This window comes from Haliaeetus albicilla, chromosome 1 (assembly GCF_947461875.1).
Source record: "Haliaeetus albicilla chromosome 1, bHalAlb1.1, whole genome shotgun sequence".
Taxonomy (NCBI): domain Eukaryota; kingdom Metazoa; phylum Chordata; class Aves; order Accipitriformes; family Accipitridae; genus Haliaeetus; species Haliaeetus albicilla.
Window position 1 is genome coordinate 66,660,996 of NC_091483.1, and position 24,422 is coordinate 66,685,417.

The following is a 24,422-nucleotide window of genomic DNA, read 5'->3' on the forward strand; positions in this document are numbered from 1 at the left end:
TTTTTGAGTAACACTTTGAGTTAAAGTGCTGTAATCAATGTGCAAAGCACATCTTGCTGCAATTGCCTTCCACCTTTGACTTGCTTTTCTCTTCAAAAAAATCCCCAAACCTAACAAAATAGATAACTTGAGAGGAAGAACTGTTGTAGAACAAAAAAAGAATTGCTTATAGGTAGATTTACTCCCTAACCAATATGAGTAAGCTTCTATCCATCACACTTATCTAGTAAATCTGCATTTAATGTATCATGACATGAATATCAGGAGTCCTACATACTGTATTTCTAATTCTTCTTGGATGTGTCTGCAAAGTTCTGTACTTAAAATTAAGGATCTTCTGACTTTCAGTTTTTCATGAAGATACCTTAACTGGATCCTAACACTGTTTTCATGAGTGTCTTTCTGCCTTTAATAAAGAAAAAGGCATGAACTTGTTTTGAAACTTCCATCCCACTTCAGTGATCACAATTAATATCACTATGTAGTAACATCTACTAATAGTGACTGCTAGACAGGTTAACATCTTTCAGCTTTTTGTAATATCTTTAATTATGAGACAGAATCAGGAAAAAATTAGAAACTTCAGCTATATAATATCATCTATATATGAGATATGCATTACTTTTTTTTTTAGGATCATTTCTTCATTAAGATTGGAGCTACAGTAATTCTGAACCTAGAAAGATTTTTCTAAAAAAGTATGTACCTACAATAAAATACTGCCGCCCCCCCCATGTAATTTTTAAGGTATATTGTCCACGGAGTTTATGCCAATACTTCAGACTAGGTGAAATGCTCTCACAGATAGGCCAATCTTCATTGTGACATTGCTGCAGAAATCGAGAAAGGGGATTAATGAAGTAGAAAGTATGTTGCAAGCATTCTTTTGCAAAAATAAATCAGGTATCTATTCTGGTGTAGAGATGGGATGTTAGAAGCATGTTGAAGGCTGCTCTGCTATCACCAGTGTAGGATAAGAGTAGTACAATACATGTACACCTGAAATCTGCTGTAGCGTGTTTGTGTAAACTAAATGTGCACATTTTGTAAAAAAAAAAAATAAAAAATAAAGTAAACATGAAGAAAAACAAGGAGCATTATCGATTTTTTTTGTTAAACAAGTACTTGTATTTCTTCAAGTTAAACATTTTTGCCAACAAAATTGTGGTTTTTTAAAAAGCTTAAATACATAGATCTTGACTTAACACAGTTCTGATCTCAGCAGAGATCTTAGCACAGTCCTGAAGTAAATTTAATTTAGCTAAGCAGTGGTAATTTTCAAACAATTCTAAAATTGCTTTCACATGACAGACTTTTTTAATACCCTATGCAACAGCATCTTCTGATGACAAAAAACCCCATCCCTTCCAACAACTTTAAATTCCGGAATTGAATTTTCCTCTGGGGAAAATGTTCTATGGCAAATTTTGTTACTTCAGTCAGCTCTCCCTCAGAGTAACTCAAATACCCATAACAACATGAACCCTGAACAGTATTTATTACAAGACCTGTTAGGGATTATTTTGCAATGACGTTCAAGTAAGTTCATGGAGAAATGCTGTACCCTACAAGCTGGCTTCTGGAATCTTTTTATTGTCATTAACTCATATTTTTTTCATAGCTTCCATGTTCAGATGTTTATTAACTTGCCTGGAGCTGAATTCAGAAGCTAGTCCCAAGCATATCTGTGGCATTACAGAACTCAATGCAAAGGGAGCATGGTGTAAATACTCCAAAGTTGCCTCTTCCACCTAGCTCACATTCAGTAGGACCAAAGCTAACAGGAACTAATTAGTTGAGCAAACCCTTGGCTGTGGCTCTGTGGAGCAACCTGATGCCTCTGCACTGTATTCTCCAGAGCCTCTCCAGCTTCTCAAAACAATGTGCTGAGAATGGACTGAGCAAGTTCAGTTTGCACCACATGCCACCTGTTTAGTGCGTTCAGCTTCATACCTTTAAAAGCTGACTGTCAAGAAGGCTAGATGAGTTCTCATAGTTCTGTGTCTAACCCACTAAGACCTGATGAACCCAAACTGCACCCATCTGTGCCTGTGGCACAAAATAAGTTATGTGTTTCAAAAGCGGGTATACATATGTAATTTAACACCAAGTTAGTTACTATTTAAGTAATTACAGCCAAATTATTTTGCATCACACAAATGTACAAAACACATTAGGCACTGCAGATATATTAAAGAAAATTGTAATTTACAACAAAATAAGAATCAATATTTATTCTGCTTTTGAAATAATAGCCAGTTAGTCAATGTCATTGTAAGCACAATGCATATGGAAATAGCAGCCAATACAGAGACAATTATTTTAAATAGTCTTCTATAATTACATATTCACAAACTGATAGGACTTCTCCCACTCTCCATCATACTGAAGAATTGTGATTATTTTAAGAGAGTATATCATACCCCACATAAGACGTGTCAGTGATGTTCACAGGCAGTTTCTTTCCAAACTTCACCTTACAGTACAAATCACTGGAGTTTTCTTGTTCAAGAGGAGATAGAACAATAGGTTGGAATTTTAGATTTGATGATAGCCACAGTTGCCTGTTGATGAAAATAAAACAAATATAAACAAAATAAGGAGCACTAGCACTACATATGAGAGTATTATATAGTCTCTATAGATTGTATAATTCACAACTTTTACTTAGTTATCTTTGTTATTATCAAAAAGTAGAAAACTAAAAAGTTAGTATTTGCTGAGAAATTTACTGTCAAAAGGGCTGAAAATAATGAACTGAAAAAATGGAGCATTGTGATAACTAATGCTGGAGAGTAAACATCCAAGAGAAGAGATATGTAAACTATAACTAAAACCTAAAACTGGGTGTAAACGTAGACATGAAATAATAAGGATTTTTAAATAGAGGAGTGATATTCTGGAAGGGACTTCCAGTAAAAGTAAGAATCATATACATTATAACTCATTTAGAATAGAAACTTGATAAATTCATTAGTTGGATTATATAATATTGCTTGTAATAACAATTTAGGAGTTTGTTTCCAGTTTTCTGCTTTATCTTATTACAGTATTTTTAAAAGACACACAGAAAGACCTACTCACAAAACTGGTAAGACTACAAGAAATCAGGGGACAGACAGAAGAATTAGAGGTTAATGATTCACTGGATTAGTTACATTATCTAGACTGAAATTTTCAGAACATCAAGTAAGAGATGAGAAGTAATTTTCCTTTTCTTGTCTCACTACATATAAATAAAAAACTCTCATACTTCTTTATTTGTCATGATGTTTTTCAAGTCTGTACTACAAACACTGCTACTGCCCTTAAATGAATGTGAGCGACACACAAAAAAAATGAAGTGGTGCCTACTGATTACTTGGGTGCCTACTGATTAAGGCACACAAGTTCAGAACTGGTAGACCTATATTTATGGTCCCTACTTTTTAGGTTATTCCTATTCTTTACCAATGACCATTTAATATAATACATGCAAGTGTTCATAGGGTCAAGAAAGCAAACATTTTCTCTTCTAGATGAATATTCAAGCCAATACTCTCTCACTTTTTCTTCTCTCCTCCTTTCTGCACAATGTACAACACAACAGAAAATAGCAACAGAATGTTCAGCAGAAGAATGCCATCTATTACTTAAAGCAGTTTTTGATTTATAGCAATTGCAGATCTAACCTCCGTGTTAACCAGGGTGGGCTGGAATGTGAATATCTGATTTCCTCAGTAAGCAACTTAAATAATAAGCCATTAGTGGGAATGGGCAGGCATCATCAATAACAGCAAAAAGTATCTTTTAGCAAGGATAAATCCTGTTGAGAAAAGTATTTAGGCTCAGAAAAAGGAACACAAAGCCTGCATCCCAGGCATATTGAAGCAAGACAAATATTCAGCCCGAGTCAAGTGTCAATACTCCAGAAGGGGCCAGAAGCTATTTACTAGTTGATACGTGGTGAATTCCTGGATCACTCTTCATAGGCATCTAGCCTACCCTATGGTTTGCACAAGAAGCTCACAAGTTTTACTCAGCATAAGCATCTACTTTCCCTGCAACGTCTAACTTGAAGTAAGGACTTATGTTAGGCATCCTGGATCCTACCCCACGCAAGTAACCCATCTGTCACACCAATTCAAACCCCGGAAAAAAAATTTAGACTTTCTACAGAAATGGAGAATTTCCAAGAACGGCAAGTATCTCATTTAACCACTAAGTCTGCATAAGCTTCCCACCCAGGACAATAAAATGTTCCAAGCAAATATCAAGGGCAGGGATCCACAAGGATGCATGCTTGCTCCCCAAAAGGAGTTCTCCTGAACAGGGCTTGGTGTGCTGTGCTGTAAGAGTCCATCCATGCAGCTTCTTATGTATGGATGGATCCCTTGCAATATTTTACTTGAGACATACTCCTGTATTTCCTGCTCAGAGATTAAAACAATAGAGAATACAAATGAAAAGTGGGAGATAAAAAATGGGAGACAACAAAACCTAACTGGCAGAATATGGATTACCGAGAGTAGATTTTATGTCATTTCTATTACCACTCAATACATCAAACAGACTAAACCAACTATTTTACTACGGACTGGAACACAACTCTGCTGATTGCCACAGTGCAAAATCCTATGTTTTATGCAATATGAATAGTTATGACACATAAAAATAAACAGTTTTCACAATGGGGTTCTTAATCTGAAAGCCAGAGATGGAAGTTGTTTTGGCAAAGTTGCAGTCAAATGTGCAGATTACAGAATAATCATCTGATCAACTCACCTTTCCACCATATTGTTCCAACTTTTGTAAAGCAACGGTAATTTTTTCTCTAAATTTCTTGTCCATTAATCTCCTTGAAAGCTATTGGAAAAGTAAAATAAAAAGGTTTCTTGCACAATATAGTACAATATATGCAAAGAGGCCAATATAATTCTATTTTATTAGTTTATTTGATCTTATCTTTGGAAAATTAAAGCCAAAAAGAAACATCACTTTATAGCTTGTGACTGATGTCAAAGTATGGAACTCAGTCAAGGCAAAATGAATAAAATGTTAACTGCTGAGAAACATAAATTCAAAGAAAGCTCAACTGTTAGCCAAAAAAATACTTATTTTAATTTTTTTTGTCTTTTAGCAAACAAATTTTAAAGAGGTATCAACCTTAAAAAACAGTCATTCTTAAAGTGTTGTCCATATGAAGGGTTAACACATTTTTCACGTGCACTGAAAGAGATTTATTATAGTGGAAATACTTTTAAAAAAACCTACTGCAATTTCTCTCTTCTGCATTGTATGTCTAAAAGGTCCTTTTATTTTGCTCTAAACCTGTACTTTGGAAGCCAGCTAAACGAAACCATGAAAAGCTGGTCTAACAGAGGAAGGATGTCTACAGAAGGACTCAGTATAAAAACACTTTCCGTAATTCCACTCTAAGTTTGTGTAATGAATACTTCCTTGTGCAGAATTCCCATCTGAAAAAGTGGAAACATTTGCTTATGTTGATTTGTTGAAACTTTCACAGATTTTTTAAAATATTCACACTTAAAATGCAAACCTCATTTTGCAATAAACATAAACTTCCCTTCAAAACATAGCATCTATTTCACCTCAGGCTTGAAGCTGGATCTTTTTTAAATAGTAGAGACAACACTTCCATTATTCTCCAGTTTACATTAACAACAGTTTTTGGACCTTGCTAGAACTTTGGAAGTCACCATATTATTAAAGAATGATGGACTTACACAGAGGAATATATGAAGTAATGCTTTTTATGGAACTGCTGAGTCCTCCACTGTATCTGTGCAGATATTATAGTAAACATCTCAACAGAAGTACCATAAAAATACAGATGATTTTTTACTACAGCATTCAAAACCTACATTTGTGAGTAGATGCTTGAGATGATCATTAAGAGATGGGCCAACAACAGCACTCAGTTGAACTAAAGCATCCAATCCCCTTCCGAATACTTCATCATCTGAATGGGCCTTCCGAGGGGGAAAAAAGAAAATCCTGTCAGTAATACTCAGATAAATGCACAAGCTCTCCATAAATGGCAATCTCTACACTATGATTGTATAAAGTATTTTTAAAAATTAAAACCACTGTGCAACTGTTAATTGTTATAATGTTACAAGTTTAGAAATACAAGTACAATATGGCTGAATATTATTATCCAGAGGTAACATTTAAAAACAGAAGTATGTTTTTAAAGTAGAAAACAAAAATATCCACAAAATGTCAGTGAAACTCTTGCATTTCTTCTGAGACAAAGAAACTAATAATTTATTATTGATGAAATAAAAAATTCGGCAGGCAAAACAAACAGTTTACTACACCAACAATTTCAGTGCTTTGCAGCATATTAGAAAGAACCCTTCAAACGTGGACATGTTGAAACTGGGAGACAACATTTTAGTTACAAATGTAATGAATTCAGGGTAATTTCTATGTAATTCATAACAATAATTGTCATTGTTGGAGAAACACAGGAGCCAATGACTTTTTGACTAAATTAATTTAGTCCCCTGCCAACTACAGCTTTGTCATCTGCCAGCAATTATCAGGCTCTTATCTGCTTCTAGGGTGCTTTGTCATCTTCATTACCCCCATGGGAAGGTTCTTCTATACCTGAGTTCTCTAATGGTTTAGATATCTCACTCTTGCTTTAGCAGACAAATTGATTCAGAACAATTAATTTTGTTCTTGTACTAATACTGACCTTTATTTAAACAGTTATTTTTGCACTCTGACGTTTGGGCCCTGAACTGTTTTGTTTTGTTGTTTGGTTTTTTTTTTAACTAGAAGTCATCCACTGCTTGTGTAGTAGGTTTAACAAGACTTTATACCAAAATAGTGCAACAATAAAAATTTTCAGATGAATAGCAGTAATTGGAAGAACAGACAACAATAACTTTTTCTAATTTTGTCTTCCAAACTATACCAAAGATACTGATAACGCACAATTCTGATCTTCTGTGACACCTCTGATCTGAGATCACAAAGAATTTTCAAACTGTCAGCCATCTGTATAAAACCAGAACTGGAACACAGCTAGATTAAAGGACAGCAAGTAGCTGAACCAGAAAAGGGCTCTGAATGATATGAAAAAGATCCAAAAGAGATGATTACCTTCGAGGCCAATACTTTTACCTCTCTTTATTCTCTGAGGGAGTAAAAAAGTTAAAAACATTTTAAAAATTAATAATATGACCTCAAACATTTTAACTGTATTCTTCCCTTTCCCTCATTGGCATATTCTGTTTTATCTTCGTAGCATGTTTTGAATTTTTAAATGTAACAGATGAGTATTTATTCCCACATCTCCATTTTACTTCACCTCAATTATTTTTTTTTGCATGTTATTATGTGGATACATAAAACCACCAGCAATACATCTATTTATTTCTGCTTATATTCAGATCTTTAATAGAATATTTCCACAGAATTTGCCCATAGCTACTGACATACAGCTGTACAAGGAGTTGCCCATCTGAATTTACAGTTAAAGACATATTTAGCTAATAAAACCAAGGCAGGGTTAACATGAGAAAAAGAAACTCTTCCCACCCCCCAAGCCCCAAACCAAAAGCCCATGCAATAGATTTATCACAATATTTTCCATGTATTCCTCACCAGCACAAGGGAAAAAAATAAAAATCAAACCCATTAAAATCTCTGCATGAAGAGTAAGACATACCAATGCAGCCTTTAACACTGGAACCAGACGAGGCAACAAGGGAATTGCTTTTTCAGTAGCACCTTCAACCATAAGTAATTCTTTAAAACCCTCCTTTGAAACAAATGTATAGGGATGTTTTGTCTCTCTTAGACCCTGTTGCAAATGTAAAACATATTTGCTTAATAGTGAGCCTTGTTTTAAACAGAAACACATTAAAAAAGTTCCACATAGCAGCAAGATAATGTTTAGATTTTGTTACTTTAGTTCAAAACATAAAATACACTAACTCCACCATGTGGAGCCATTGAGTACAACTCTGCTCACAGAATATTCTTATTTATTTTTCTTTTGGAACATTGAATATTAAAACTCACATTATGAATACTGCCAATTCAATCAATGTTTGTATTTCATTACCTTTAATCTAACTACCCAAGATAATTTTTCAACAAGATCATGAACAAGAATAGGCTATATCTGTAAATGGCTTTCGTACCCTGAAGGAAAAACAAATAAAAATAGAAGGTGAACTATGGAAGGAAATACACCCACCACCACACCACCACACATGCCCCTCTGCAACACCGAAAACTTGTAGATGGTACAAATATGCACTTCTAGTGAAGACCTGACTGGCAGAACTCGAAGATTTAAAGCACTATGGCTGAAGTCTTTCTTCTTTCCCTAATAGGATGTCCTGGTTTCAGCTGGGATGGAGTTAACTGTCTTCCTAGTAGCTGGTACAGTGCTATGGTTTGAGTTCAGTATGTGAAGAATGTTGATAACACACTGATGTTGTCAGTTGTTGCTAAGTACTGTTTAGACTAAAGTCAAGGATTTTTCAGCTTCTCATGCCCAGCCAGCGAGAAAGCTGGAGGGGCACAAGAAGTTGGCACAGGACACAACCAGGGCACCTGACCCAAACTGGCCAACGGCGTATTCCATACCATGGGACGCCCCATCTAGTTTAGGAACTGGGAAGTGGGGGCGGGGAATCGCCACTCAGGGACTAGCTGGGTGTTGGTCGGCGGGTGGTGAGCAATTGCCCTGCGCATCATTTGTACATTCCAATCCTTTTATTACTACTGTTGTCATTTTATTAGTGTTATCATTATCATTATTAGTTTCTTCTTTTCTGTCCTATTAAACCATTCTTATCTCAACCCACAAGTTTTACTTTTCCTGATTTTCTCCCCCATCCCACTGGGTGGGGGGGGGAGTGAGTGAGTGGCTGCGTGGTGCTTAGTTGCTGGCTGGGGTTAAACCACGACATAGGAGCTCTAGGTTACTTTAGGAAATGACAGCTTTGTTCAATCTTAAAAGAAAAAAAAAACAAAAGCCACCTCTAAACTATGCACTTTATTCCATCTACCACACTGGATTCAACATTTATTTAGACTCCTGAAACATATTTGGTGATAAATGTCACAGATGATGCTGAGAAAACAGAAGCCTGAACATAATGTATAGTATTTCTCTTTCACTTATTTACAGGATCTTATTTCCACTGTATTAGCTCAGTCTATTGAGGAGAACACTCTTACTTCAATAGGTAGGCTTTATACACAAAAAGAATCAAAACTATTTTGTTTACAAAAGAACCTGCAAAGCCACAAATGGATTCACTATTTCATTTGACAGTTGGGAATCTGAGGTGCAGTCTCGTATTTGGCCAGTATGTCAAGGATTAAATAGCTCTACCTAGCTCTCCCAGAATGCTCTAACTAAAGAACTACAAATGGCATTGTTCTTGACCATCTTAATTCTTACAAGATCCTCACAAATGTTTTTTTCATATTTCCCTAGTAGGTGAATCTAAGTTAGCCAGCTTAGCTTGTTACAAAATACTATTTGCAATTAGGAAATCCTGTATTCTTAACTTTGCAAGAAAATTGAGTTTACCTCTGCCAATGTTACAAGAAGAGGATCAAAGGGAACAGTTTCAGGAAGGCATTCCCATTGCAGTTTGTGCTTTACTGAGCCATGCACTAACCTATATAAAGAATAAAGTTTTAATAAATTAATATATAATGATACATAATTTATTGCTAACACTATTAACTTTAAATATATCACCAATTGGTTTGCAATATTACTATATTATATACACAATCTCAATACATACCGCTCTCCTTAGTGAAATGTCTAATGGTATTTAACAGTGCAATTATTATAATTCCCAAATATGGCAGTTTTCAAAATTCTGCTCCCAATCACATAGAAATCAGAAAATAAAAATTATAAAAATTGTAGATGCCTCTCATACCAACACAGAAGATGCTCCCTTTGTAAAGTTACTTATTTTGATAAATATCAAGAAACATTTTCCTCAAATAACAATTGGTAAGGGAAATCAGTTGAAACTGAAAGAAAATCATATTGGAATTCATCAGTTACTCCTAAGATATAAATAAAGGCCATGTATTAATGATTATTTTATACATGTATATACATGTATAATGATTACTTAAATTTGTGCTAAGTAATTCTGCATTCACTTGATAAAACACTAAAATGCTTATTATCTAGGCAAATATATAACAGACAACAGTAACTTAAAATACCACAAATTATTACTTACAAGTAGTTTTGATAATATCTGATACTGCTGACAACTACAGAATTGGAATATTCAAGAAAATGTTGCCATACTACTTACATCAGACAAAAAAAGACTGCAAGATGTCTACTTACTAAAATGGCACTAATTTTATTATCTTTGTCCCTTATTAGTGGGGAGGAGTAAACACCATTACCTGAAGAAATCAACTTCTTTCATGAAAGAGATTTAGCAAACCAAATCTGCAAATATCTAGCTATTCTTTAAAAATGCAGCTTCAGTATTAACACAGCATAAAAAAAGAACCAAAATAAGACAATTTCAAAGAAGACATGTAGAATTGCTTTCCGCTTTGAAAAGAGTTAAGTATCAGAAATCTTTTCAGAAATGAATGGAATCAAACAGCCTAACTAAAAGATCAAACATGAATAAATGTATTTCAATCTGTGTAATTCTACCTAACCATAATATATATTTAGTAAAAAAATAAACAAAACCAACACACCTGCATGGAATGCCACCTTTAGCGTATATAGCAGCAAATGCAGAAGGTGGTCGAGAATAAGCACCAAACTGTGAGGACAGAAAAAACCCAAAACATTATTTATTCATAACAGTAATGTTTGATAACTATTATGAATATGTTAAAACTGCAGGTTACCAAAAAAGGAACTCAGTCATATGATTCTAAAACTAATCAAAAAAAGAACTGCAGCTATGGGGTGAAAAACATGTATTTGGTACGTTTATCAGAAAACTACTTTTCGGAATTGTCTGACTAGGAAGTTGTGAAAATTAATAAATAATGTAGAATCAATGCTCTCCTGATGGAATACCCTAATTTTTCTATTTCCTCGTGCAAATCTTAACACTGAAGTCTTATGGGTTCTCTCCTCAACAGATTAAGGACCTCTCAGTTTCTTGATGCTCTTATTGTTGTTTTACTAGTAACACGCAGAAGGCAGATTTACTCCAATTCCATCTTGATCAGAGTACAGACAAAAGTACAAGGTGGCAAGATGTGGGAGAAACACCAGATGTTGGGCAAATGGTATGAGGGCACTGAAAATCAGCAGGGAGGTTCATACTGAGTGAGAATCTAGGAAGGACACACTGGAGAAGGAAACTAGGAGCTTCACGGGAGGAAAGCCTGCACAAAGTTGGTTTTTATCATATACATGCTTCTTACACATACAAACTATGATATTATTTATTAGCATGACCACTCAATAATACTTCCCAGATTAAACACCTTATCACAAAGCATATAGCAGGAAATACCATGAAATCTTAATTTTTATCTTTTGAATGTTTGACCCTACATTAATATTGTTAAAATTGTGTGCATGATTTGATGACTTCTTGGCTTAATTAAGTCATTGTACTACTTGCAAAAAGGTTTCAAGAAAAAAATGCCCACATGAAAATATTCAGCCTTTGTACCTCACCAAAATGCTCCTGCATTTAGTTTGTTTTCCAAAAAGGCTGTGACATTACTAATTGTTTGGCTGATAAGGTCCAGTGGTGAGCTATAATTCACCCACCCAAAGCTAGTTCTCCAGACACAGGACTTCCATGAAATAACTCCTTTCATCAGTCTTCTCCCGAGAGCCCAAATTCTTCCCAAAGTATTACATATTTACAGTACTTGGGAGTTTCAAGTAATGCTCACTAGCAATTAATTTGCTAGATTTTATGAGGTCTTGATGATCTTCAAGATGCTACCTGATTCTTGGTTTCATTGCATAACTGAGATCAGTTCCTCTAAAGCAGCAGGTGCCAAAATTTATAACTGTACAACCCCTCCCCCCAACTCTTTTTAACTCTTCACTCTAGATCTCTTTTTAGGGCAAAAGTACATAGAAAATAAAAAAAGTTACCATCCAAGCCACAATTGTACCAACCCCCCTTTTTCAGAAAAGCAATGAACATGTTACGCCTCAGGCGTTTGAGCTTAGAAATTAGGGAATGTATGATTAATAACAAAAGTTTACATTTACAAAACAGGACCAGAAGAAGCATGCCCTGCATGTATTTCATAAAGTAAGGAAATTTCTTCCAACAAGAGACCTGTTTTAAAGAAACAAACAGAAAACCCACTACCTATACATACCGGATCAATAGTTTTAGGATTCAGCTTGTCACTAGGCTTTGGCTGTGGTTTTATTGCAGGTTCTGGAGAACACGACAAAGGAGAAGATGTCTTGCTTTTCTGTACTGCAGTCTTTGGTTTTATTTGGATGCCTGATGACATTTTTAGAACATTGCTTCCTAGAACAGAAAAAGATTAAAAACATAAAATAATTTTTATTCTTATATGACAGAATATCAAGGGTTAGAATCCCCAGGTCCAAAGACTGACATGAACAATCATCAAGAAAATCTGAGTAAGTGTACCAGAAAAGAAATGCTTATTCTTATATATCCTACACAGTGTATGGGATAATTTTGACAGTCTTGTCACTCCACCTTTCAAATGCACGCATTTCCTAATCCTGCACTGCTCCCCTTTACTTCTGTACTTTGAGACCCTGAGCAAAAGTGAAATTAGCTACAGTCTGCCTCTAGGGTAGCCTACAAAAATCTGAGCAGCATTACAGTGCCCAGATTTCACTATGGGCTGCTCTGCTGAGCACTGTAACTTGGGAACTATTCTGTTTGTAAAATGCAAATCATTAAAACCAGAAGTAATTGGAAGCCCTAAAAGACAAACAATAACATAGAAAGTATATTTACTGATTTTGTAAGTGCCGGCTTATTATCACAAAACTCTAATCACATTAGTTATAAAACACATTTTTAACTACCAGAAAAATAAGTATCAAAATGGTTTTATACTATAAAACCACCAGATAAGTTCTTGACATTAGCATTATATAGCACAAAATAGTGCTATCAGTGTCAACCTTTGAAATGTACAATTGCTTATAATGTGAACAGTCATCTTGCTAACGTAAATGTAACAACATAAATATTCTTCTCAGAAAAGTATTCAGAAGTTAATGCAGATGTTTTCAAATTATTTTTTTTTCCAACAAATAATCAAGATACAGGCCAAGGACTTTACTAAGGTTTTAACAAAATCTAGATGCATTTGAAAAGTCACGGGCTGTACCATCAGAGAAAGTAAACAATAAAAGGTGTGACAACAGGCAGGAACCATGTTAGCCCTTTGGGACAAAAGTAAAGATAGGCGTAAAGGACAGTGATAACGGTTTTGTAAAAATGCAACTGAGATAACATGCCTACGTGTTGGCAGAGGAGGAGATGGCAGAGTGGAAAAAGGACTTTTCATAAAGAGGTCTCAGGCTTCAGAGCGAGATGAAAGTTCTTGTGTAGTCAAGAGCTGGGAGAGCCACACGCATTTGTAGAGAGATCAGACAGCAGAAGTATAGTTGTGAATCAAACAAGTGACATATAAGGTTTGGTACAGAAGTGAACCATCCTACTGGCAGATGACAGACTTCAAGCAAAGGACAGAAATCCTTAAACAGAAATAGAAAAAAGCCCCTTTAAAAGACATCTTTCAAAGGAGGAAAAGTGCGGCCCGGAGTTCGGATCCTACAAGTCACTTAAGAAAGGTGGAATGAAAGTAAGTAGGATTTTTAAGGCGAGGCAGCTCCCTTACCCTGGTGAGTGTCAACTCCGCTGGAGCGCAGCGAGGGCAGAGAAAGGACGAGGTAAGGGGCATCGAGCAGCGTAACCGCCAAGAGGCTCGAACAGCAAAGCTCTGGCAAGTTACCGCAGAGCCGCCGAACACCGTGGGACGTCAAAAGACCCAGCGAGGCGACGAGGAGGGAGACGCGCGCCCCTCCTCGGGCCCCTCTCCCCTCCCCGCGGCTCCCACTCTCTCGCGGGGAAGCCCACCTCAAGGCGGCCAGAGGGGAGAGCGCCGGACCGGCGGGCAGCGGTATCCCCGCTTCTTACGGGCCCCTGGGGAAGGGCGGCCGCTCAGTGCCCCGAGGACTCCCCGCGGGGCTGCAGGAGGGGACCCGGCGGCGACACACGGGGCCCGGCCCGGCGCGACCCGACCCGACCCGACCCGGCCCGGCGCTACACGGCCGGCCGCGCCGTCACCCCCTCACCTGGCGGGCGGGCAGCTGCGCGCCCGGCGACGCTTCCTGCCGGTTGCCGGGGAAACTACGGGCCGCCGAGAGCCCAATCTTCTTCGGCAGGCCGAGCCCGAGGCGGCGGGAGCATGCGCGGAGGGAGGCGGGAGGTCGGGGGGGCGCGGGGCCCCTCAGCGGCGCCCCGCCGCGGTGCCCGCGGGGGTAAGATGGCTGCCCGGACAGACCTGGGCGGGGCGGGGGGCGGGGCTTTCCCTCAGCATCGTCCTGCTGTGCTGGAGGCTGAGGTGGCGGGTCCGCCGGGCCAGCTTGGCCGCTGGGAAGTGCCGGGGACCTGAGGCGCCGTCTTCAACTGATCAGAGTGCAGTGCTTGCTGAAGAGAGAGCGAAAATGAGATTAAAAGGCTGATTCTTTCTCAACCTGCCATGTGTGTTTGCGATTAGAATGGAGGTGGTAAACTTTCAGGTGACGTTGCCGCTCACTTTTATCCACTTTCTTAAGAGCTTCCCGGGGAAAACAGGATTTGGGGAACACTTTATTTTGCTGTCATTTTTTTGTGTGACAAAACGTTGGCTTTTAGGGACGGGGCCGCATTCCCATTTGTGATCGTTTTTGTTTCAAATACAATGATAGGAAGTTAATTTTTAGTTTCTTTTTTTCAGATAACCCACTCGCACAATACTGAAATCTCTGACACAAGTACGGTATTTATTCATACACCATCACATCTGAACGTGGTAAACGAGCTTTTGGGTAAAAGGTTACATTTTTTTCCCCTGTGTGGACTCTCTTGATGAGAGTGCTCTCTTCAAGAGATGTGTTTATTCTTTTATGCACTCAACGATGAATCTCCAAGCAAGGTGTTTTCTTGGTTTGCTTAAATTGGGATAGAATCTTTCCACCGTTGCGTTCTTTCTCACTTCTGTAATTTTTAACAAGGAACTAAATGGGACTTTAGAAGTGGACAAGAAAGGCTATTCTGTTGGTTTTCCACAAAACAAACAAACAAACAAAACAAAACAGGAAAATGCACTGACTGTGCTGAAAAGTAGTTGTCGACTATTTGAAAACTACCATTAGATTTTTTTGGTGGCATTTCATAATTAGTTTTATCCAAGATAAATAGTTTGTATCTGCCAATAATGGGAGGTTGTAAGTGAGGACATTTGCAAAGTTAAAATAGGGCTGCATAACTGAATGCCTTTGAAATGCATTAGTGCAAGAGACCTTTTGGAAATACAGAAAGAAAAAATGATAAAAATTATGCTGGAGAAGGGAAGATTTCTATTTTATTTTTAAGTGTTTTTAACTAAACCCAGCAGACATTACAGTATTTTCACAAAATTATTTTACTGCGCCACAGTACTGAAGGCAATAGAGGGATGGATGTCTTTTTATCCATAAATTTTAGAGGCTGGTAAATGATCTCAGAAAAATCCAATATTTGTAAAGCAGACCACGCAAGTCTTCAAAAACCACAGTACAAAATGCAAGCCAGCATGATCATCTCCAGAATGAGAAAAAAAGAACTGCTTTTCTAAGCAAGGTTTATTTTTAGTTCAGTGTTTTAGTATCATTTTATTCATGTATCTGCTATAGTTGCTTTGTGAGTACAGAACAGACTACAGCTACATTCAGGCGTGGAAGAAAGTAGTAGTACGATTCCTAAGTCAGTAGGAGGTATGAACTGCTGCGTTGCATGAAGCAAAATACCACTGATCAGCTCTGTGGAGTCAGCAGCTCCCACTGAGTTCCTGGAGGCACAGAAACGACTGGATTATAAAAGGGCAAGTAAGACTCCAGTTTCTGTGCAAGAGCAGGGCTTAGTTCAGAGTTCAGTCAGTTTCCTGAAAAATGCAAAATAAAAGAGTGTTATGGTACGGTGGTGTATATGGTACAACAGGAGTCCTGCTGTACTTTGAACATTGACTATACGGACTGCGCTGCTTGCCTTGCAGTCAGACGTGATGTGTGAAATCAGGGTCTGAGAGATACCCGCTGAATTGTGGATGTCTGATAGATGTGTGCCCCTCCATTTCATGTCTTGGGGCATTTCATCTCTTGAATTGAGAGAAATCTCTACGTACGGCTCTCAGGAAGTTGCCTTCATGCAAGGTTCTTTCAGCCATGAGGTCCTACCCAGGTGTGCTGGCCTGGCTTTGGTGCAGTCCCAGCACCAGCACATCCCTCCCCATACGAGGGCACTCAGCACAAGGCATCACTGCGTACATGCAGAGATACACCCTGGCCCTGTGCCCACGGCTGCAAGGCTTAAGCATCTGAGTGCTGGGAATGCGCCGGTCTTGGGTGGGCTCGACCCTCTCATGTGGGAGCTTAACTCTCCCACCCCTGTGGGAGGAATACAGACTAAAATCATCCTTAATTTCTAGAATAGGGTAGGATGAAACCACACCCTTGTAGATATCTTTTTCTAACTTGCATGATATTTTAAGAATTAGGAAAAGAGAAGTCCTAAGGTTAAACACACGTTCAGTCCCTTCTGATTGCTACAGTACAATCTTAAAATGGTTTTTATTACACTTTTCCTATGAATTTGCAGATCCCCTTCTCCTTGAGTAGCTTCCTCGTTATTATACATGGCCTTGGATTTTCTAAGATCTTGCTGAATATTGACATGGGGAATATGGGTCAAAATACTTGTAATAAAATGTGTTTGTTTAAAACAAAATACTTTTCACACTGTGTCCTGCTATTTTTGATAGTTGTAATAGGAACTAGTCTGTGACATTTTAAACATATTTGGTGGATGGACAATTTAGAAGGAAAAATACTGTAAGATCTGTACTGTGTATAGATCAACAAAACATGACAAATTTTAGCATTTTTCTCCATCATGATGATATGACTTTGTAGTCTTAAATATGGTGTCATGAGCTACTATTATTACTGTATACTTGTATAGCATTAGCTCCAGTTATGAGTTTCTCCATTATGTATTTTTTAGTTTGTTTTTTTTTTAATTTAACTGCCATAAACTTTTCTAAATGCTTGAAAATAACTAAAAGACAAAAATATGAATAATTTGCTGGGAGTTTTTATCATGAAAAGAAATGTGGTCACTTATATGTATGTGAGCGTGTTTAGGAGAGCATACAGAAATCTGAAAATGAAAGCTAATTCTGGACTCATTACTTATGTTTTCAGAATAACAATACTCAACCAATTTAAATAAAACCAATGATTAATTAATTTTCACTGCTGATAAAACCAATATGCAATATGACTTCTTTTTTCATTAGTCACAGTTAAATAGTTAATTACTGATGGGGAGGAGAATTCACCAAAGCAAAATGGATTCTGAGGGTTATGAAATTAAAACTGAGGCTTATTGGAATACAGCTAATTAAAAGAACATCACATAAAACAGTCATGTGTTAGATCTTTTTGTCTGACCATATTTATACCTTTGTTACGCTAATTCATTTGGTATGGTTTAGGCTTGTCTTTTGGCCCGTGCCAGCTGGGAAATGGTGGGAAGAGTATTTCTTCACAAGTACAGACCTTTGAATGTGGAAGAAAGGGAGCTGGTGCTTGAATTTTTGTCATAATTTCATTAATTTACATTGTCAACATTTCCCTCTCTATTTGTAACAGCCTTTTTGTTAGACAGTAGGTGTTTTACACTGATTTATTTGCTGTATTTTGCTAAATACAAGAAAGGGATTACCAACAGACTTAAATATTGATTCCTTTTACATCTTGCTATATTCTTTAATATTCATCTACTAATATACAAGCTGATATATTTTTGTTTGAGATTATTTTACAAGTTTCTAAACAAGTGCAATTTTAACCCCAGTTGGGGGCTAACAACTCTTACAACCTAGTAAGAACAGTAAAAGAACAAAAAATGTTTTCTCAACTCAACATATTTGGTAATTCTTTTTATTTCTCCAGTAACTCTGAAAAATTAGAAATTCTTACCGGTCTCTCAGAAAGTGCACATGTAAAACTGAAGTCTCTAGGAGCATTTTCCTTAGATATTCTTCAAATATCGTTCCCCAGAGATTTTATCCTGACTTAACCACTCAACATGCTTTATAAATAGTGCTCCATAAAAGAGAAGTTAATTTACAGGGTTTGGCAATAAGTGTGAGCTACAGAACAGACTGTAGACACCTAATTATAGTTTTCGGGTTCCTCTGCAAAGATTTAGATGCTCCAGGTGCTTTCATTGACAAGTGCTGTATCAGATGATTAGTTCAGTGCCTGTCAGAAGTTGATGGCCCTGTGAATATTCCCTTATATCTTAAGTGAAAATTGGTGTGAAACAGTGCCATTTAAGCTGAACAATTGTAGATAACGGTCCACAGATACTACTGGATTGCTTAATTGTTTCTGTAATACACCAGAAATTACTTGATTGCCTATTGTTAAGTGCCAAATGGCTGTAACGATTTTGGATTAGCAGATCAAAGTCCTGTGTAAAACTCAGAGGCAAACTCACAAGCGGCAGACTGACCCCCAGGAATACTTTCAGGTTTTGATGTTGCAGAGTAACAAAAATGCCTACAGGTATGACATCAAATTTAGGAACTGATTGAGACTCTTAATGGGTATCATGGAGTACATAGGTCTCTACCATTAGTGTGCAGACATGGTGCTTTGGGTATGATTCTTGAACTAAAGTGCAAGGCAGAGCAAAATCAGGTAGTTGCATGGACAACTGCAGCTAAATTCCACACTAGGCTTTTTGATTGCTCTCAAGGATATCCTGCTGATCTGAAATAAATAGGAAATTCAGGTTTTTCATGAGTACCCGAGTGAGTTAGAGAAAGTTATGCCAAAACAGATACAGAGATACTAACTCATCACTGCTCCACTTCTCACTACTTATTGAAGTGTTTAGAGCAGCTCTGCCATGGTTTGGTTATACTTGTATTTATCTTGTACCCATGGCCATGCAAAAACAATGTTCCTCTCCCCTGTAGTTAGCTAGTACTAGCAGGAGCCAAAATACACCAGTTATACCCACCCATCAGTGAACTATACTAACTCAAAAATGAAATTAGGATTAAAATGAGATATCAGGATTTGGTTTTCTTTTCTGATTCTTCTGAATTTTCATATTGCCATCAATAATGGCAGTTTGAATTTGTTCTTTATTCTGGTGATGCTAATTGCTCAGGAAGGACAATTCATTCCATTGCCATCTCTCAGATGGTGGCACAATCACAGCTACGTCTGTAAACGTGCTTTGCTTATTTATGGAGAGAGATCCATACCCACTAGTACAGTCAAAAAAGTAAGAGTTAGGAACCTATATTTCTTTGAGTCACTGGACCTAAATCAGAGGTTTGTGATACTTGATTTCCTGCCTCCCTGCTGTTCACTGGAATCTTCATTCCTAATTTTTTTCAGGAGTCCTTACCACAGCATGTCAATTGTTAAACACCTAAGAACAAGATTCAGAGAAAGTACCAAGGTTGAGCAGGCAGTGGCCAGCACTAGCTCATGGAAAATGTTAATGAGAAAGATATGGTTTCAGAGAAAAGTAGGTGACAAACACTTGGGGGAAAGAAAAGAGGGAGCTGGATATGTATCTGTGAATTCTTTTCTAGAATTCACAGTGCTCAAAGTGTACAAAGCTAACAAAAGGCTTTGGAAGCAGTGCTAGAAGACTCACTGGGTTATGCAAAATTCAGATTCAAAAAATGTGCTTTTGCCTGATTTGGAGCATAGACTTGAACCCAGGCTCTTCAGCCTCTCAAACCTGACAAACACATGGTGATATGTCCAAGTGTTATTCTCAGCTGCTTCAGAATATCCCAATGATATTCTGAACTATCCCACATTACCAATTTTTATTAATTTTGCTTTTCACCAAATAGGTGCAGGTACCTGTAAGTAGAAACATAGTGAGAGAATGTATCTGTATGTATAGCGATCCTGAAAGATGAAATGGTACTCAGTGTCACAGAAAATAGTGCCAGAACTAGAAACAACACATTCTCTATATAAACCAAAATCTACCTTTAAAAAAAAATAGACAGCATATTCAAAGATGACTACTTTATTGCATCTTTGGGTACATTCAGAAATGTTCCCCACTATTTTATATTGCAGGTTGTTTTATATAATATCATGAATGTCACATCATGCAAATAAAAAAAGAGAAGTGGGATTGTCCTCTCTTTCTCCTGCAGAGAATGCCATTATTCTCTTCCTGCTAATTTCTGTGGAGTTGCAATTTCCTTTTAGACGTACAAAAAAGTTGTCACAGGGTAACGTTCTTTAAATGGAAGACGGACATGCACAGACTTTAACTGTGCTCACCAAGTGATTTCTCTATAATAATTTGAAAATCAAAACACACTAATAACTTTCTGAGGCAGGATAAATATAGTTTAAATTCTGCTTAGGGAGATAATTAAGCAAAAGTTGAAAACTTGCAGGTGATTGTTAGGTGCTGCTGTGAGAGCTGACTGACATTTTCCCTAGCAGGATTGCATAGGGAAAGAACCAGTTCAGAGGCAGACGCTGCATTTTTGTATTTTCCCTCTTGGTGGCAATCATTCACTGTCTTTCCTTCCCACTTCTGCGCCTTCTCCGAGTAAACTGCTGCTCTGCATTCTGCAGCCTCTCTGGGTTTGGGGAAGGAAACAAGGGAAAAAAATCAAAGTTTTCTGTTACTTGAAATATCAAAGGTGGCAAAATAGAAGAGATTGTTAAGAAGAAATGGAAGTATTTCACAGTTCAGTTGTCAGAGAAATTGTGTTCTTTGTTAGGAAACCTTTTACCAATTTTCTTCCCACTGTAGGGCACAGATCAGTAGTGGTATATAAAGCATTGATTAAGAGCAAGTTTACTGGACTTTATAGCTCTGCGCAGAATGAGCTAAATAATAATAAATATGAAAATGTCCTCCACAAATTCACAAGACATCATGAGAGTATTTGTACTTTTTTTTTTTCTTTTTTTTTTTTTTTTGCCAACAATGGGTATAAATCCATGTAGTTAGGTTAGGACTTCTTGGTTTTCAGAGAACGTGCTGGAGCAGACGTGCTGTTGCTCTGGCTAACCAAACATATGTCTGCAGAAGCTGTAGCTGGGTACAAGGTTGTCTTTCCTAACATTAACAGACCTTTCAGCTTTCTCCTAAGTCCATGAGGTTCCTTTGCTGGATCAGACATAGGGGAGAGCTGCAGTAAGAGCACCGGGCTGTGCTCTGAGGCACACGCAGCTTGGATGTACTGCTTCACAAAAGCATTTAATGTCTTCTGCACACCAACCACAGCTAGCACTTGAGATAACAAGTCCAGGGATGGTAAGAACAATTTCTTTGTTTATGATATAGAGAAAGTTTGAAAGACTTAAGGTCCGCAGGACTCAATTCAAGTTGGTGGCTGAGAACTAGTAACAGCCCAGGAATATTGGCTGTAGTGATGGTGGTGAGGATGCGAGCTGTGGTAAGTCATGATTAAATGATATAGATGATAGAATGAAAGGTGGTGGTAATAGTAATAGTTTTCTCTTCATCTTTTCTCTTTTCAGAAAGTGGTGTAGCAACAGCCCACAGCCCCTCTGTCCCTGCCCACACAGGAGTAGCAAGTGGGGGAGTAAGGCTGCCCTGCTGTTACTTGCTCTACTGGATTTCAGAGGAGGAAGAATTAAAGCGTCCGTAAAAAACCCAACCAAACAAAACAGAAAAAAAAAAAAGAAAAATAAGATCTTTCCAGCAAAGGTGGTGGGAGATGGGGGAGGTGAGGGGGCAGTGCACCAGGGTTCCAACTGAAAGCAGTGAGAAAGGATTCATGAATGGGTGTGGAAGAGAGGGAAGGAAAAATTAAAAATTAGGATATTGGAGAGGAACCGCAAGCAGAGCACAGCAAAGGCTGCAAGTTCATGACTTTTAGACTTCCTCTATTCATGGATTGGAGCTCCTGTAATTCAGACATCATTTTGCTTTTCCACAGTTCTACTTTCTGATATGAGAAAAGACCTGGAAAGAGAAACTAGAGGATGGGAAAGATTTGAAGGAGGAACTACATAGTGAATCACAGAGAACGAGATGTGGGAGAGAAGCTTTTGCTATATTCCTCATCATAGTACACTCAGGTATTCTTTCTTTGAAAAAATAGTACAATATAAGCATGTGGGTTTTTTGAGGAAGGAAAAGGAAAGGATGGGGAGAGTAAGGGTGGGGAATGTGTACTGCTGGGCAGTGCAGTGAGGTACGCATTCCCCACCCTTACTCTCCCCATCCTTTCCTTTTCCTTCCTTAAAAATACACATGCTCATATTGTACTATTTCAAATAAAGAATACACGTTCTGGGTGGCTGGCGAATCTCACGGGCTGAGCAGATTCTGGCAATAGAGGGAGCTCAAAGGCTTAAGACTGTAAGCAGGTCTCTCGAGTAGGTTGAAAAGAATGATGGTGTCAGAAAGGCTGGAGATGCAAGAGCTTGGAAACTTGCTAGTGTCTGTAGGATAAACACTAATAGTTATACAGTATGGGGATGCAAAAGAGGAGACTTAACTGAGAGCCTCCCAGGACCAGGTGTATACCATGAGGCAAGGTACAGACAAGTGGTCAGTATAACATTTGCTGTCGGCTTTGAGTTTTGAAAAGTAATTCAGTTCACAAGAGAACTATGTTTTTAAAAAATTCTACGAACTTGTCATCTCACCAAAAAATAATTTTAACAGAATTTCAAGTTCTGTCTAACAGAAAGAATTTTGTTGAATTGAACACTGGGTCAGATCAAAGATTAATATATCACAGTGTCCTGTCATTGAGCATCCCATCTGAGACACCCAAAGAGGGTGCTTAGGGAAGACTGTGAACCAGGGCAACTGTACATAACATTTCCCATGAGTATTCTCCCAGCCTTCAGCCATCTGCCATTCAGGAACACCCTGAGCCAGGGATGACTGCTGCATATTCAGTGGTCTTCAATGGATTGCTCTCGTGGATTTCTCCTGTTGAACCCCAAGAGACTATTAGTAGTCACAGTAGCCTGTGACAAGGAATCTGGCAGCTCACCCTCACCTTTTTATGTTGGTTCTGAATTTGCTACCTCCTGGCTTTATTTCTTATCAAATAGTTCTTCTGCTCAGGCTCTTTCGAGGTTGAAGCAAGAGTAGGACAAGTTTATGATGTCATCCTGCAGTTATTTTTTGGACTGGATAATGAAAAATATAGTGTCACTTCTCAGAATCTCAACACCATCTCTTCGTTCCTAAAGTCCCAAACTTCTTTAGGTTTTAACTTTTCTAGACATTCTGTAAAATTACAATTTGTTTAAATTATGACAGTTTTCCTAATCAGCAATGTAAAGCAATTCAGTCTGTAACGGGCCGGAGTGTGCTTTATAACTGTCAGATGGCTCACACTATATATAGAAATTTTACTACACACAAAAGACCCCAAAGTGTTTTCTCCTGTTATCATCCTTCCCTTGCTATTTCTTTTGCTTATTTACTTCTTTTGCTACTCTGGAAATAGAGAGAATTTTTGGACAGGCCACCCCAGTCTGTTCCCTGTTCCAGCCTCACCTCTCACATGCTTGTATCAGCCACTGTTTGTGTAAATTTCTATCCACAAAACTGAAAATGGCACCATTTTCATTACAAGCCCAATCCAATAATCACAGTGTCCCACTGAAAATATTGGTAAAACATATTCTTGAGAGCAATGTGGACTCAGTCCTGTAGTATTATTCCATTCTGTGCATCCATCCATTTTATTTAGCATATATACCATGAATGCAGTTCTAAAATGATCCTGTAAGTTATAGTGCGGAATTCAGTCTTGCAAACAGGTACAGTGTTCTAAAGATGACTTCAGCAAATAATTCATAGTGTTATTATTCATGTGGAAATTAAAGAAATCAATGGGGGATGAATAGTAGTAAATACACTGGTGTCCTTGCACAGTCACAAAAGGACTGCATCTGTTAGGACAGATATTGTGCGCACTCCCCAAGCAGTGAAGAAAAGCAATGAGTTGCAGGGGGAGGTTAGGTCACCGGTTGGGGGGGCTGTGTTTGTTTGTTTGGTTGGTTTTGTTTATTCTGACTAGCTACATTCGTGTTTAAATAAGTATTTTAATGCTTTGTGATTTTTGCTGAGTACCAATTATCCATCAAGGTCAAGGAGTGCTGC

At 37.8% G+C, this 24,422-nt stretch overlaps 1 protein-coding gene across 4 annotated transcripts; it reads right to left on the reverse strand.

Annotated features, from left to right (window-relative positions):
* Window positions 1-1,088: 1,088 nt before the first annotated feature.
* On the reverse strand, window positions 1,089-14,415 carry PACRGL (parkin coregulated like). 4 transcript variants are annotated; one of them, XM_069792757.1, is made up of 9 exons: window positions 14,312-14,350; window positions 13,476-13,711; window positions 12,340-12,497; window positions 10,732-10,799; window positions 9,569-9,659; window positions 7,685-7,819; window positions 5,865-5,972; window positions 4,765-4,845; window positions 1,089-2,564 (listed from the first exon to the last, which is right to left on the reverse strand). In XM_069792757.1, exons 2-9 carry the CDS (start codon window positions 13,519-13,521, stop codon window positions 2,508-2,510), a joined length of 744 nt encoding a protein of 247 aa, XP_069648858.1. In that variant the 5' UTR covers window positions 13,522-13,711; window positions 14,312-14,350; the 3' UTR covers window positions 1,089-2,507. The 4 variants fall into 4 exon arrangements, with proteins under 4 accessions (XP_069648858.1, XP_069648867.1, XP_069648880.1 ...); XM_069792766.1 differs by having other exon boundaries at window positions 13,476-13,572; window positions 14,312-14,330; XM_069792779.1 differs by lacking the exon at window positions 13,476-13,711 and having other exon boundaries at window positions 14,312-14,415.
* Window positions 14,416-24,422: the final 10,007 nt, after the last annotated feature.